We start from the raw sequence: 16800 nt of genomic DNA on the forward strand, positions 1-16800 counted from the left end.
TAAAGAAAATTACACTATCTGCACTGTGGAATGATAAAGTTTGGCTTTCTTGAGTTGAATAAAATTAGTTTCTAGTGGTTTGACTATTTATTCGTTTATAGTTTGTTAGATTTAGAAAATTCTATAATTGTTTGTTGGGCTTGTGACACGTACTGTGAATTAAAGTAAGCTTAACTCTTTTTCCTCTTTAATAAAACTACCTTCGATTGACTTAAAATAAAAAATAAAACATTTTACATTGTCGTTGTTATTATATGAATTTTAAAATCAAGATTATCAGATTTGTCTGAAGATACTCAAAAATACAATTTTTGGTAATCTAGCAGGTCACGTCAAATCAAGGACGTAAGACAAGACGAAGCGAAATACATGGCGAATTTTAGTGGAAATTGTAATGGCCGTATCTCACTCAAACGTGGAGACTTAAGGAGACTTAAGGGATATAGCATAGTATGAAGGCTATACTTTGTGTAGGTGTGTCCTTTTTTAAATTTTCTTCGTTTAATTTCGACTTATTCCCACATGATTCAAAGCCTACAAACACTTCGCTTGTCAAAACAACTTTTATCTTTTTCTATCCATTCATTGATACGGCACATTTTGATTTTTCCTATGGCAAAAATTACAAAAATACCAAACTAGGTCCCAGAGAAATGTCCAGACTTTCTATTGTTTATCTGTACGGATGCAGAAAATCTTTAATAAGCAAACGGCTGTTGTTTTTGTTTGGCGAAATAATCGAGGAAAATCGCCGTCGAGAGGAAATTTTTCAAACAAACGCTAAAGACAGATGCATAATGAGCACGGCGCGCAAAGCATGCTGGTGAAACATCCTCCTTTCCAAACACCCAAGTACGGTAATTTTTTAGTAAAGAGTTAATATTAAGATTTAATAGTTTTAAAACGATTAAAATTCTTTGAATAAACAATTCACGGAGAAAACAAATTAAAAAGCATATGATAAATAATAGCTTTATATACTTGGGGAAAAAAAATCAGGAAAAAATCTCTTCAGTCAAGACCTGTAGTTCTATTTCATACACACAAACTATACCAACGCATCATCATATACCTTTTCAGTACTCTTTCGTCCACAAATTCAGGCTTTTTAGCCCTTGAAAGTCTTCTTCAACTTTCTTCTACTATTTTTTCGACCTTTTTTTCGGACTTTTTCCTTCTCTGAGAGATTAATGTATAAAAGCACAAAGAGCTATAAACTCAAACAAAAGTAAAATGTGAAAATAAAATAGGAAAAATCGACTGCAATTAATTTTTCTATTATCATTTAAGGTCAAGATAGTGACCCTATGATCACTTTTTCTTCACCTTTTTTGTATAGATGACACTAAAATCTTTGAAATTGATTTTTCCCCTCTTTTAGTTGTACCAGTCGTAGTTCTACCAGCCCAAAGTTGTTGCCATTTAGGACACTAGCAAAGTTTTCTTTCGTATATAAATTGGTCGTTTTACTGGAGTAATTTGATAATTTTAGCTTCATGCTCCTTTTATCGGTCCACACTAGTTCGGAGTTATCCCTCATACTGAAAATTTATTTTTCCAGTAATAGCAACACCAGATAAAACACAAGTGCATTGTAATACACTCACAAAATTATCCTTCCGCATGGATATTAACCTATAGCTATTTTAGTTATATTTGTCATTATTACTAATGTCTTCCATCTGCTTATAGTTAGCCATTCATCCATTAGCTGACTAACGTTCTATGGCATCTTGATTACTTGATATATTCATGATTCATATCTAAAGTCACTAATTATAGCAATAACTATATGCATTATTTATGGCCGAAAGTCTGAATTTTTATAGCCGAATAAATAAGTTTATATTTTTCCCAAGACAAAACATAGATTTTTTATTGATCAGTTAACAGTGGTCAAATTCTATCAAAATGAACAGCTACAGTAGTGACGAATACGGCTGATATTGACGACTATGATTTAGAGATACATAACGCACGTTGTGAATTGCCGAGACCAACGTTTCTATGGTGACCCACGTTCCTATGGTGACGACTGGTTTGTATTGAGATCCTTTCTGGGGGAGGGGGTAAAGTCATATTTCGATATTTATCAGAACAGAAATTACCAAGATCATTTCTTTAAATTGCTTAATTTCATTTTTCTCCTGAATGTTACTTATTTATGACTTACAATAATGAATCACAAGAGAATATGAAGTAAGAGAGCACATCCCTGTGCCCCATGAAAGTTTTCTGAAAATCTATTTTTAGCTCCGAGCGCAAGCCTGAGCTATTTTAGCATGCGATTCCTGATTGGGCAGATTGTAGTGACGTCATGGGTACATCGAGATCGGCAGTGAAAAAGCAGGGTTCATGCAGTTGACAAACCAAACTTTATTCAATTAGACGAGAAAATGTGTTAGAGGAATTCCTTGAGAAATTCTGAAAGGTTTTTAAAGGAATCCAGAAACAGCACATGTAAAAAATACTCATCTGAGACAACATCATTCAAGCTTGTTTTAGTTCAATCAAAACAGTGGTCGCTCGATTGAAGCTCACTTTTTGGAGTTGATTGCAGTTATAAATGAGTGTGTAAGTTGTCCAGAATTATCCACTTAAACTGAAATACAGTAAATTATATTGCTGGGTTCCAAGAACACGTACTTCTGGCCTGAGCTTCAATGTTTTCAAAATGACAAGTTATCTTATGGACATCTAAAATGAAGGTAGATTGGACTTGTTTACGAAAGAGGATTTTCGATGAACAAACTTGTTGAATTTGATGTCAAAAATTCACTTTAAGCTTGAGAGAAAATTTAGCATTTACTGTTGGAATCAGTTGTTTACCAGTATAAAGAAGAGGTTTTGAGATAGCTTAAAACAGTCCAGTTGCTCCGAATAGAAGAATTAAACATAAAGGCACAAATACGCCAAACTGAGAGCATCTGGCGGAAAAAATCGCAAGTCCAATGCCCGGCTTCAAGCACGTAAATATGAAAGAAAGTCCTAGTTTTAATAGTCAAACTTTTTGATTAATTCACCTTTTCTCAATGGACAATTTCTTTTGCATAAAGTGACATATCGTATTTTGGCAAGCTAAACCTATTAAATAATTGTAAAAAATCATTTAAGTGCCTTTTGTAGTTTTTTCCCTCTGTATAACAGTAATTTTTCTTCGGTACATTTCGTTGCAAATAGTTTGTTCTGATTCGTGTGTGAAACAAATTACTCGTCTTGTTCATCATCTTCTTATAATCACTTGAACTTAAACTCTATTTACTATCGAAAACGCTAGGATAAATGCTTTATTCGCTGTGTTCACTGTAGGTTCTTCGCTATTTTTTTCGCGGTTTCCTTCCCTGTCGTCTTCGCTGTTTTTAGCTTGTTCGTATGCTGAAAACCATCCTGATTTGATCTTTTTCAATGTTCTTTTACATCAATTGTTAAATTAATGTTTAATTCGTCTATGAAGAATACATGATGTTTAATTTTAACTTTTTACGGACTTTGAAGAAATTTTTCTCGTCGGAAACTAAACATTTTTCTCTCACATTGAAGTCACTACAACTCTGAACAATCATGCAGGAATCGCATACTAAAAATAGCTCAGGCTTGCGCGCGGAGCTAAAAATAGATTTTCAAAAAACTTTCATGGTTACAGACCCATGTATGGGAGATGCGCTCTCTTACTTAATATTCTCTTGTGAATCAGTTTCGTATCCCTTACACTAAAATTTATTTGTTGCCTGTTATCCTTCATCCCTAAAAATATTTCAGTGCCTGTTACCCATTCGCATCCCTAAACTCACTTGGCATGTATTTCTATGGTGTAGAAAAAACAATGTTAGAACTTAGAAAGATCGAACTACCTAATAAAGTTGTTGATATAAAACCTACAATTGTATTCACAGGTGTTGCCTTGAATTTTGAGTCATGTCAGTTGCTACAGGAAAGATGTCGTAAACTTGATCATGACATACAGAAAATCAAATTTTAGATCAGGTAGTCTTTTATAAAATCTTAATCCATTTTTTTCTGGTTAAAGAAATCTAAAAAGCATTATTCTGTACGAAGTAGCTTCTTTAAATACAACTCTATGAGGAAGCTTCAAATAACTACTCCGTTTAAATGTTTTTAGCTACATATATAAATTTGTTATTGTAGTCATGCCTGGTTCGTCTTTGAATTTATGTTAATTAAAGAGCCTTCGCTGTAATCTTCCTATTCTACTTACTTGGTATGTCATGGATTTTTCTATGTCGATGTGTTGGCATCCCTTGCATAGTGCTGGCATTTCTGGGTATCCGATTTCTAGATCTAACCCGTCAGGCAGTCGGTCAGAGTAAAACGATGAACGATGAACGGTTACACACATCCTATGAAAGAATTTGCCATCAAATAAGGCATTGTAATGTTAATGTAATTTATATATGCCCATTATTATTACGATAATTATATATATATGCTGCTTTGTTTTATAAGCCAATCCGTTTCTAGGCTGAAATACCGTAATGAGAAATAGGGAATTTGTAAAATTAAGAAGGCTGTCGAATGACGTCACTGTTTTCTGACAAATGGATTTTACATACATAGATTACTAACTTTTTTAAAGCTTTAGGCGTGTTTAAGTTTAACAATAATAAAACGGAACTCAAACATACAAAGGCCTAGCAAACTTGAAGAATATAATGTTTAGCCTTTTGTTTGGATAACAAGCAGATAAATAACTTAAGTAGGGAAAGTTCGCATGGAGGGCAGTTTCTACTCGTGTAATTCTAAAATCCATACGAAACAGAACCGAAATAAATATTTACTCTTACGAAAGGGATTCTAATTTATTTTGAATATCAAACGCTTAGCAACGTTTCAGATTATTATTGTTATAATAATAATCGATTATTATTTCGATTATTATTGTTATAATAAAAGAAAGGTTCGCCTTACCTACTGAAATAAAGATTTCTGTTTATCTGCTCTCATTTTATAGGAGTTCCAAGTCGTAGTGACAGCCTTGAAAGAGAGAGACACTTTGCATATCAGTTTTTCTTTCAAAGAAGATTATATATGATATTATACGTTCATTTTGTATGCTAATACGTGAACATTCATATATACGTAGCCAGACCAACGGCTAAGTGAGCCATAACTATCGATAGAAACATGACAGGTGTTATGGATTACAATAAACCAAATTACTCCGTCGTTTTTGTCATCTATATATTTATTCATATTTGAGGGTAATTTAGACTCTGCGTAGACTTTTTAAACACAATAAGTGTTTGAAAGTCTTAATTACCGTATGCTCTTATTGTACACGTTTTTTTAATTTCTTTTTTTCTTGATTTTAAATTACCGCAATAACCAATGCTAGTTAGGTAACGCTAGCTGAAAAGCATCTGCGCATATTCATATTCGAGTGCTAATCAAGTGGAATATGCACAATGCGCTTGACAAAATGCCAAAACGTTCACTTTTTAAGATCTTAAACTAATTCTTGCAACTTGACTTTATTAACTCAGTCAAGTGTTTTCTACTAATGACCCCAAAACGCTTCGCATATGCTGCCGATAAAACTAGCTAAATGTGCTGAAAAGTGCTTACTCACCAATGATTTTGCATATTCAATGAAGCGCACGTTTCGTTTTGCACTAAAACGCTCTTAAATGGTTGAAAAACATTCTGAATCCCACGCTTTTGCAGACGCTTTTTCATTCGTATCTACTTAAACGTTTTTTTTTTTGTTTTTTTGTCTCTGTTGCTCTCCGGCTTTGCTCGATCGGTTTTGTTGACCACTGAATGATTACCTGTTATAACGCACCTGATAGACTCCTCGTGCATTCAAACATAAGACTTTCGCAGATTTTATGTACATATATCTATAATGCTAGGATAATGCCAGGATTAGTGATCAGTAATTTTATTTTGGTCTATGTAGAGTTAACACAAAAGGTGACGCATGCCTCTATCAAATGCAAGAGCAAATAGAGAAATAGACCTCCCATTTCAGACAACGTGTCATTCTTCTGAAAATAAGATTCAGATCCTTCTCATGCACAGCCGTTAAACAAAGAAACGATACTCTAGGGAATAACACGTGGTCTGAAATAGAAAATGCCAACAAGAGTATACTCGTCGCTCTTTCGAAAGTGTGTGCGACTTTTGCAATATATCTTTAGAACAATTACAAGGGCCCCACTGTGAGTATAATAATAAGATGCAAAATGTAACCTCTTCCGATTGACTGACAAATAGACCTTTTCTGATAACTAAGCGAACATAGTGAAATGTGGTGTAGTTTGAGTGCAAACATCTTTTGTTTGTCGTTCCTCTTATGCCGTTTTGTTTATACCCACGCTAGTCAACGCTGTATGCATCTGATTCGTGTGTCAAGTTCCAAAAGTAATGCCTATGTCTAGTCATTGCGAGTTTAACCATTTCCTACTAGTCAACTGTACTCCTACTACCTTGTAGTTTATAATAAAAGCGATAAATTAAAAAACAAAAATTTGCGAAACAGTAATTATCGTTGTATCTACACTCTTTGCTGTTCGAATGCGTTTTACAAGTTAATATGCTGGCCAAACCAAAACTAATAAATGGAAGTCTAAATCTGGTGAATAATGAGAAACTTTTGTTATTATATATCAACATGCTGATGCGCATGTATATTGTCCACTTTAGAAAATAGTTTAGGACTAGGAACGAGTCTTTAGAATTAATTTAGTTAAAAAATAAACACCATAACAAGAAAGAGTACATCGAAATTAGTAAATTTCTGGAATTCCAAGATTTTGGATTTTATCCCTTTTGTGTAGCAACCTCCCAAACCTCTCAAAAAATTGCTTATAGTTTAGCTGTTATTTAGCCAATCGAAGCCAAACTACAGAAACCTGTTCGTTTTGATGTGCTCTTTCTCGTCATGGAAATATTTTTTAATAAGCGGGATTAATTCATATCAATACCTTCTTTATACTCGTTCCCAGTCCTTCACTCGTTTTAAAAGTGGCCAATTACACATGAATACACGGTCCCAAGAAACTCGTAACTGAAGGAATTCTTCATTCGCTTTTGAATAAAGAATTAGACATCCAAGCAGAAGAAGTCTCCTTCTTGTGAATATTGTTCGTTGTCGGCTGCCACAAGCCTCGTAGGTGATGACACAGCCCGTGTTGTTAGGCCTGCAGCATTACGAGCCTCAACTAAGACATAGACAATGTCACCAGAAAATAAACCTTCACTTGGTCCGATGTCTAGGAAAAAGCTTGTTGTTATACCAACATCAATAAATGAGAGAATGTTAGTAACATTTGCTTGTCTGCCGGCAGCGACTCGGAATCCAGTAATGCTGGACTCGGTGTCATAAAACCCTGACCAATGAATGCGCATTGTTGAGTTGTAAAGATGACAACTGGAGTGGATGCCGTAGACATCGTGTGTTCGGTCAGGACTGACGATCACTACACCCTGGGAAAGAGAAACATTAGGCTATAAGTTATCGTATTTGCCTTGTAGACCGAGTCAGTTGGGGTGATAGTTTGCCACGTGTCATTCTCTTGAGTATTAATTCTTTCTTTCGTAGTAATGCCCAAAGATGAAAGCCAGAAAAGAAAGTGGATGAAATCAGAAAGCATTACCCATGGCCAGAGAACTGTAATGGAAATAAATGTTCAATCTTACCTTGTTCGGTGGAGTAACATCAACCAGGACACCATCAGAGGTTGCATTCGTAGAAAGCCCAGCATTATTAACGCATCTTACAATAGTGTAGTACCGCTGACCAGGTATGAGTGTAAGACCGCTGGCTTGGACGTATGTAAGCTGAGTGAAGTTAGTAAAGGGTACGACATACTGTGAACTGTTCGTACGTATCGCAAACTGACAAATACCCAAACCACTTTCTGGATCGATAAAGCCACTGACGTTGGTTAATAGAGTACAATCTCGTAAACATGAGATGACGTCATCACGAGGTATAACCTGTCCGGGGAGTGGTGGGGTCAAGTCAGCCTGGACTCCCTTTGTTGTGTCGATAGAATATAGGCCAGCTTGATTCCATACTCTTATCGTCACGTAATATTTGACTGAATGACTCAACTTGCACTCAGTACACGTTACTTGTGTACTGTTTGTAGGAAGTGATTTCATGGGTTGGATTTGACATCCGTTGGGGGTGGTACCAACACAGTATTCAGTGTTCTTCACCAAGCTCTCTGGATCACGTGTCTGCCAGGTTGCAGAGATCCTATCGTCAGGGCCAATCCAAGCCTTGCTACCACGTATGAGCTATAAAAAAAGGGAAATCAATAAATCCGCAGTTCTTATTAAACTGAAAACACAAAAATATAAGGCCCCGTCCACACGTATCCGCAAATTTTTGTATCCGCAATTTTTTTTTACGGATACGGGTTGCGTCCACACGTGTCCGGAAATTTTCGTGTCCGTATCCGCAAATTTTACGAAAACGGATACGTGTGGACGGTGAAAACGATTCGAATACGCTGCGTGTGGACGCAAACATTTTCGTATCCGCAAAAAATAATTTGCAGATACAAAAATTTCCGGATACGTGTGGACGTGGCCTAAATTAAAAAACAAAAAATCATATGAAAATAAAAAACAGAGAGATGGTCGAGAAAGTACTTCTTTCTTTACCTGCAAAATTTCAGGTGGAGTGACGTCAACCACGAACCCATCAGACCATCCCTGAGACGTCATCCCTGCTTGATTCTTTGCTTCTACAGTAACATAATATGCACCAATGGGAGAGAGACTAACATTTGCTGCTAACCTTTGTCTTTGCTTGCCTACGTCACGGAATCCAACGACGTCATCTTTCCCAGGAGAGGTTCCTAATGCCCATCGATAACCCATAATACCACTTTCGTCATCCTTGAATCCACGCCATATTATTTTGACTTCAGTGCCTCCAGACATGAAATCGATGTCGTTGGAGACATCATCTCCATCAAATACAGTTCCTGATGTGGGTGGAGTAACATCAATAATGACACCATTGGACACCGATGTAACAGTAAAACCGTCTCTATTAGCACAGGTGACCTGGTTCAGGTACCGAGATCCAGGACTGAGGCTTAATCCATGACGAGTTTCGCTTCCTCGTGAGCTGACTGTTTCTTCAAATACTATGCTGTCATTACCGAAATAAGACCCATCACTTGAAACAGATTGCTGTATCAGCTTCCACGTGCAGTTCTTGACATTTGTATCCCTGTCTTCAAACCCGGCCCACTGGGAGGACATAGTGTTTGTTACGTTCATGAAATCTACATGACGTCCAGTCCCGTCAATCACTTGACCACGTGACGGTGGTGACGTATCTATGATTATTTTCCTCGACGTCAAGACTGAAGCAAGACCTGCCTTGTTTCGCACGATCACCAAAGCGTAGTAATTGGCTAATGAAATTGGTGTAAACGACGCCAGTACCGCTGTAGTTTCACCTCCAGCAGAATACTTATCTGTTAAACAGTTACCAGGCGTTTTTCCAACACAGTATTCTGAATCCATTATGTCACTCTCGTTGTCACTAACGCCTGACCAATCAATGCGCAGATCGACCTTGCCTGCTGATTGGTCAGAAACAACGAATGTGACGTCAACATCTGATTTGACTGGTGGTGTAATGTCTACAGTAAAACCATTAGATGATCGAGTTGAGGTCATTCCACTAGCAGATACTGCTTTGACTGTGATGTAATACTTCTGTCCCGTATTTAATATGTCAAGGTCAGGTTCATCAGCTGCCAAGGTTACCTTATCGTGTAGACTCAATCCTCCACTCTTGTACTTCATCACATCTTCACTACCAGGCGTTGTTCCTATCGCCCACAAGTATTCGATGACAGGGTCGCGTTGATCAGCTCTAAAGGCGTCCCAGTTTGCCCCAACGTCTTTTGTGCTTGTAATGTAATCAATATCTTTTTTCTTCGCATACCCGTCCCGAACAGAAGCAGGTATGGGCCACTCAGACACGACACGGAATCCATCAGAACGAAACACAGCATTTAGTCTTGCACCATTGCTACATTCGATCATGTTGTAGTACAAGCGACTGCTATTAAATGGCAAAGAGCTGTATTTTTGTTCAGCATACAAGACTTGCTTTTGTCCCAGTTTGAATGGCCCAGATATGTTTACAGAAAACAGTTCTTTGTATTCATAGTCTACTATACTCCACTTGCATTGCTTTACACCACTTTCTCTGTCTTCAACGCCTTGCCACGTCACCGTTACATTCCAATCAAACAATGCGGTATCGATGTCATTACCAGACGGGTCATCACCATCAATGAGTTTGCTAGTTACAGGCGGGGTCGAGTCAAGAAGCATCCCATTGGACACTTGAGTCACTGATAACCCAGCACCATTGGTAAGTTGAACTGTAAGATAAACTCGTTCTCCTGGATTGACCTTGCATTCACGGCATGTAAACGATGTTTTGTTACCAATATCTCTCTTCTTTTGAATTTGACATCCAAAGGGCTTGAGTCCTAAGCAGTATTCACTTTTGACTATGCCACTTTCGGGGTCAGATACCTCTTCCCAATGTCCACTAACTGGTTCCTTTTGGGTGAAGAAATCCCAATCCTCACCACCCCATCCATCCTTTATGTTTACATCAGATGATATAGCGGGAGTGACATCAATACGTAGAGGAAGAGCTTGAAGAGTAGCATTCAAACCTGCAGCATTAACTCCATAAACAGTGATATAGTAGATAACGCCTTGGGCCAGATTTAAGTCAGTTCTTATTGACTCTGTTGACAAATGATTATTTGACATGGGTACAACATTGTGTCCTAAAGGCGAAGTCCCCACCGCTATCCAATATTCTTTTATTGGACTTTCCTGGTCATTGAAAGGTTGCCAGGTGATGGTGATGCTATTGTTGACAGCTTGATACTGCAAGGTGTCATCATGTGAATACCCAGCAGATACTGGTCCTTGAGGTAAAGGTGCAGATACATCAATTATAAAAGAGTTGGATGAATGAGATAAAAACAGTTGTGCATTGTTGAAACATTTAACGAGTGCTTTGTATTCCTGTCCAGGTACAAACACTCTATTCGACACGCTGGTCATCCCAGTTGACATGTTCAGCACTTTGTTGATAAAAATAGTTGATGAAGTATTTGTCACATAAATATTGCAAAAATCAACACCGCTTTCATGGTCTGTAAAGTCGTTCCAATAAATATGAACCATCTCAGATCCAACGTACTTCTGATGTTCGTCTGCACGGCCAACGCTAACCGAGCCAGCATTAGGCAGCGTATTGTCCATTAGCATCGCATCTGAACAACTGCGAGACAATAAGTCAGCCTTGTTTCGTGCAGTCACAGTAACATAATACTTAACGCCTTGCCGAAGGTTCAGATCGGACATCGAAATATTCGCAGTTGTCAATCCACCAATATTAATGAGTGGCTGTACTTGTGTTCCACATTTTGAGGTACCAATGGCCCATTTGTAGAACCACACTTTGCTTTCTGGCTCGGCAAATGAATCCCAGTACACAAAAATGTTGGATGTTTTTGAGGTGTAGAAGGTGTTGTCATTCCTGTTATAAGTCCAATCAGTGTTGCCAGGAGATCCTGGATATATAATGCTTGGTTGTGGAGCAGTGTTATCGACGGTGACACCATCTGAGGTGATTTGCCTTACAGCTCCAGCATGATTATAGATCTTCAAGTGTACTTGATAGGTTCTTCCGTTTATCAGCGTAAGAGGGTTGTCGTTTTTAACATGTGTAGCAAGTCCCACATCGGTAAAGGGAAGTGCTGCATTACCACTGACGTTGTCTTTGATTGCCCATTCAAATCTCTCTATCTGACTTTGTAAATCCCATATTCCTTCCCAGTTTGCAGCCATGCTGGTCAAAGAGGACTGATATTTTAGATCTGGTTCGAGGACTCCATCGTTGACAATTCCCTTGTTAGGTGGTGTAGTGTCGATAAAAACACCATCCGAACTTAAACAGTTTCTCAGACTAGCATTGTTGACTGCACAAACTATAAAATAGTAAACATCTTCGTGTAAGAAAAGCCCAGTCGCACGAGCATTTGTCTGTAAGCCATTATTCTTGAATGGTGCAACATCTGGAACGCCAGCTCGGTTCCTACTGATGCCATATTCATAGTATTTGATACCTGATTCAGGATCGCTAACGCCTTCCCAGCTTGCTGACATCTCTGTCACGTTACTCTGATAATCAATATCTGCCTGTGTCACACCATCGATCACTCGTGCTTCACGAGTAACAGGAACTGTAACATCAACCATAAAGCCATCAGAAGAAACCTCTTTGCTGAAGAGTCCAGCCATGTTTTCTGCTTTTACTTTGGTGCAGTATCGCTGGCCGTTGACTAGATTGAGGTTTTGAAGAAAGAATGACGTAGATGCTGGCGACGCCTTAATAAAACTATTACCCGTCACGTGATAGTTGCCTTGGATACAGCTTCCAACAGCATAGTAATATTGTCTGATGCCAGTGTGAGGTTCTTTGAATGCTGTCCATCCTGCTTTGACATATGCAAGACTTGCTTGGTAATCATAATCGGAGCCAGCATTTGAACCATCAGATACAATTCCATCTTGTGGTGGGGAAGAATCGGGGATGACAAGAACAGAAGAAGCGTCTTTGTAAAGAAGAGCTCTGTTATAGGCTCGTATTACCACACGGTACGTACTTCCATCTACCATGTTGAGACCTGAAAACGATCCAGATGTTGTCAAACTTGATCCAGATACTCGTGTAAAATCTCTAGCTGTAACATTTCTTGATGCTGGAATGACTGCCCATTCGTAGTGATTCAGCCCACTATGACCATCCGAAAACCCGTTCCACTTTACTTGTAGCGTAGTTTTACTTGATACATACACACACGCAGTTGAATTGATAAAGTCTTTATATCCTCTAACCGTCACCTCGCCTGTAAACACAGGTCGTGTTGTATCCACTATGACTCCATTACTCTTTACTTCTGTTGCTAGTCCAACAGCGTCAATTGCTTTGACAGTAACAAAGTACTTTACTCCATTTGTCAAGGAAAGTCCACTATGGCTTATTGATGCTTTCATACCAACTGATGTCCATCCTACGACATCATTATTCCTACTGTCACTGATCTTGTACTGATATCCTACAATACCACTACCTTTGCTGCCGTCACTAAAGCCATTCCAGTTAGCTGATATAGATGTACCATTTGACTGATGCTGAATGTCATTTGCATCGCCATCGTTTACACTTCCTGCGCGAGGAGGATCACGGTCTATCAGAACGCAGTTCGAAGATGATTCTACAAACAGTTTAGCCTTATTGTAACCTTTTACAACAGCACAATAACGTTCTCCTGAAACCAAATTGAGTCCAGAAGCTGAACTAGAGCGGTTCAGAGCCGTTTTCGTGTAAGCTGATATCAGGCCAGCTCCATCTCGTTTAACAGCCCATTCATAGTACAACATTTCACTGTGAGGGTCTGTAAAGGAAGCCCAGTTAACACTGAACGTATTGGTCCATTTAGCATACGTAACATCAACACCCGTTTGAGAACCATCGTTAACCCTTGCTGCTATTGGCTTAGACAAATCCACAACTACTCCGTCACTTGTGCATTCACTATAGAGGCCTGCCTTGGTATACGCTCTTACGAGCACTTTGATTCTTGATCCATCAGCAATATTACTAAAGACCTTGGAGGCACTGGTACTTACTCCGGTACTTGTCAAGGATAGAAGTTCCACCGTGTTACTACCACCAAAAGCAACATAACTGACTTTCCATTCGTATTTTTGGACACCGTTTCTAATTATAAACCCTCCCCAGTTTGCTGTTATGGTTTTAGTAGACTGATAGTCGATATCTGCTGTAGAACCATCTCGTACCCAGCCATTTTGTGGGACAGACGTGTCTATGGTTATAGCACTGGTACATACTAATGGTCGTGTGCCTCCTCTCATGTCCACTGCTTGTATCGCTAGCTTGTAGGTTTTAGTATCTTGGAGAGTCAGCCCAGTAATTGACTGCTTTGTGTTGGTATTTGACAGCTGTCCTTTGGTGCTTGTGGCAGTATTACATGCAGATGAACCGTTTAGTAAATACCATTTGAATGTCATATGTCCGCAGCTGATGCTGAAACTATTGATCTTAAAGTAGAGGACACTGGTGATGTGTTGGTACGAGGCAGAGGAAGTGTAAGCCGAGTTTTGAAAGTCAACTGTGCCAGTTGTAATTGTTATGGGATCTGTACCCGCTGCAGGGCATGAACCAAGTTGACCATCACATCTGCAAATGTTAGTAAAGAAATACCGTTTGCCATTGGCATCTTATGATTTTCCTTCCTTAATTAGTAATATATTAATAACCTAGCCAGAGGATATTACAAACCCCTTCATTCTTGTTGGTGTCTCTACTATTGCTACATTATTCACAGCCCAGTAGTGGAGAAAAACAACTGGCCATGGCTTTTGCAATATCTTTACCCAAATTTCGGAAAAATGACTGTATGAGTAGGCATTTTATTCATTAGCAATTATTTCGAGTGATATTTTTCATCATAGATATCATGAACAGACTCACCTTTCTGGTTGGTCACAGATATCCTTTGCAGCTTGACAAATCGTCCCTGCAGACCTGTAAATATCCTTACATCTTCCATCACCTAAACACACAGACGTACTAATACAGCTTGTGCTTGGGTAGGATGATTGACAGCTGAGCAGCAGTAAGGGGGACTCGCGGTCAATGTCAAAGATTTACGGGTTTTACAGGCGGTTTAAGGAAGGCGCCGGCAGCGGGAATATGCATGAATGTAAAAAGTTCACCAATGACTTCTGTATAATTTGCCTAAGATCCAAAGTTAACATACCTAAGCCCAAGTTTTTCTGGTGTTGTGGTAAGAAAATGCAAATAGAAGACGACACGTCAGCACAGTGTTACGAGTGTGGTAAGAATATTCGTAATGCCGTACCAAATGCTACCAGAGAGCAGTATTACGCCAATGGAGGTCGTAAGAAAACGCCATATAAGAGAATAAAATACTTCAGGGACTGGATGAGTCATATCCAAGGTTTACATCCGATATATTTAAGCGACGAAGTAAAGAAGAAAATCATAGACCATTTAGAAGAGCCAACCCCACAAAGTCTACGGAAAACGTTGAAAAAATTAAAGCTAGGGAAATATTACAAAGCTATTCCCTATCTTTTGTCTGAAATTACCGGTAAGTCTATTCCTGAGGTTTCTGATATGACAAAAGCCGAGTGGATGTTTTGTCGGCTGAATAAGGATATTCCTTATTATCCTGACATAATCTACGAAATATTTCACGAAATCGACCCCAACCACCCCCTCTTGGGATGGATTCCTAGGCGATGATTTTACACAAGTTTTTTCACATCTGTGTAATATTTTGTGAAAGCGCCTCAGGCTGTGTAATATTTTGTGAAAACGATGCAGGCTGCGTAATATTTTGTGTAATATTTTGTGAAACTAATTTGCATATGAACCTGACAGCCGGCGTTCGATATGTAAATAGAATCCTGTCACGATGTTTACTGAGCGAGTTTTCTTTGAAGCTCTTCTTTTGCCTCCTGGTAGATCTTTTTGCGAGATTCCTCGGAAAGATCTTTTACGACTGTTTTTTTATTCCTTATGTCCGACTTTAATTTCTCGTACTTTTCCTCTTCGGTCAGAATAAGCGAGAATTCTACGTCGTCTATCTTTCTGTCACGCAGAGCCTTTGAGACAAGATCGGTAATTGTATTTACTTTAGCCCTTGACAGAGCTATTGTCGTGTCGTGCTTGGATATTTTGCTTGACAACTGTTTCATAATACTCGTAGCAACAGCCGAGATAATACCACAGGTTGCCCCAACGCCGACCAAAGGAACTCCAACGATTATTCCCGGTCCAGTAAGCGAAGTAGCAACGCCGGTGCCTGTTAACGCCACGGACATGGAGCCGGAAGTTATCGCAATCTTATGTAGCGTACTCCGAGCTCTGACGTACTTTTTTCGGACTTTTTCGTAGTGTTTTGTTTGCCCTTCCAAGTAAGCCAGGATTAAGTTCGCTTTATTAAGACGAAAGTTTTCAGCGTTTAGTTCGTTAGGTGTACTATAGGGAACATCTGGGTACAACTGAGGTGCTGATGGTATAACATCCATTATATATACTAATGTACGACGCTTTTGGGAATGATATACAGGAGCAGCCAGCAGCAGTAAGGGGGACTCGCGATCGATGCCAAAGATATACGGGTTTAACTCGCGGATTTACGAAGACGGGTACAGCAGATTTACGGGATTTCCCGCGGTGTGTCCTTACTGCGTACTGCAAACGGAGGTTAAAATATTCCTTAGATATACATGGCCACCATCAACGACATTCAAAACAAAACTGTGCGCAGGCTCGGAAATCAGGTGATGGATAACTCAGACGCTGACTTTGTCTTCGCTACATTTATGGAGGGAAAGACAGACAAAACTATGAATCACAAAATGGCTGAAAAGATAATCAACAGAATGCCGGCCGGTGACTACCGTTTGGAGTTGACATTCGTAAAGTACTTAGACGGTGAGTGGATAATAGAAAAGGGTCGTAATCCTATCAGAGCGTCTGGTAAGCAGAACCTGTTCGTTTTGAATAAGCACACACGACCGGGAGCACTTGAGGGAATAGACATGCTCTTCTACGAGGTCGCTTACCCGGTTACCGTGGTCATTTACGGTGCATACGAGATTAAGAAGCCGGACGTTAAGAAGTTGCGACCAATGCGACATCCTGGTAACTGCGTT

The 16800-nt window shown here is 39.0% G+C and overlaps 1 protein-coding gene across 1 annotated transcript; it reads right to left on the bottom strand.

Annotated features, from left to right (window-relative positions):
- Positions 1 to 6576: 6576 nt before the first annotated feature.
- Positions 6577 to 14694, bottom strand: LOC148913951 (uncharacterized). Its single transcript, XM_089025646.1, has 4 exons — positions 14585 to 14694; positions 8635 to 14290; positions 7660 to 8265; positions 6577 to 7446 (listed from the first exon to the last, which is right to left on the bottom strand). The coding sequence occupies exons 2-4, from the start codon at positions 14119 to 14121 to the stop codon at positions 7063 to 7065; spliced, it is 6477 nt and encodes a 2158-aa protein (XP_088881772.1). The 5' UTR covers positions 14122 to 14290; positions 14585 to 14694; the 3' UTR covers positions 6577 to 7062.
- Between the last annotated feature and the right edge of the window lie 2106 nt (positions 14695 to 16800).

The sequence above is a fragment of the Actinia tenebrosa genome, unplaced genomic scaffold (assembly GCF_029948245.1).
Source record: "Actinia tenebrosa isolate PJP-AT-01 unplaced genomic scaffold, QUT_ActTen_1.0 PGA_scaffold0__85_contigs__length_37466705, whole genome shotgun sequence".
Lineage (NCBI taxonomy): Eukaryota > Metazoa > Cnidaria > Anthozoa > Actiniaria > Actiniidae > Actinia > Actinia tenebrosa.

Coding starts and splice junctions, on each gene's coding strand:
- LOC148913951 (XM_089025646.1), bottom strand. CDS start 14,121: ATGACATTCAAATGGTATTTACTAAACGGTTCATCTGCATGTAATACT. Junction 8,266..8,634: donor CTCCACCTGAAATTTTGCAG/GTAAAGAAAGAA, acceptor CTTTTTTTATAG/CTCATACGTGGTAGCAAGGC. Junction 7,447..7,659: donor ATGTTACTCCACCGAACAAG/GTAAGATTGAAC, acceptor TCTCTTTCCCAG/GGTGTAGTGATCGTCAGTCC.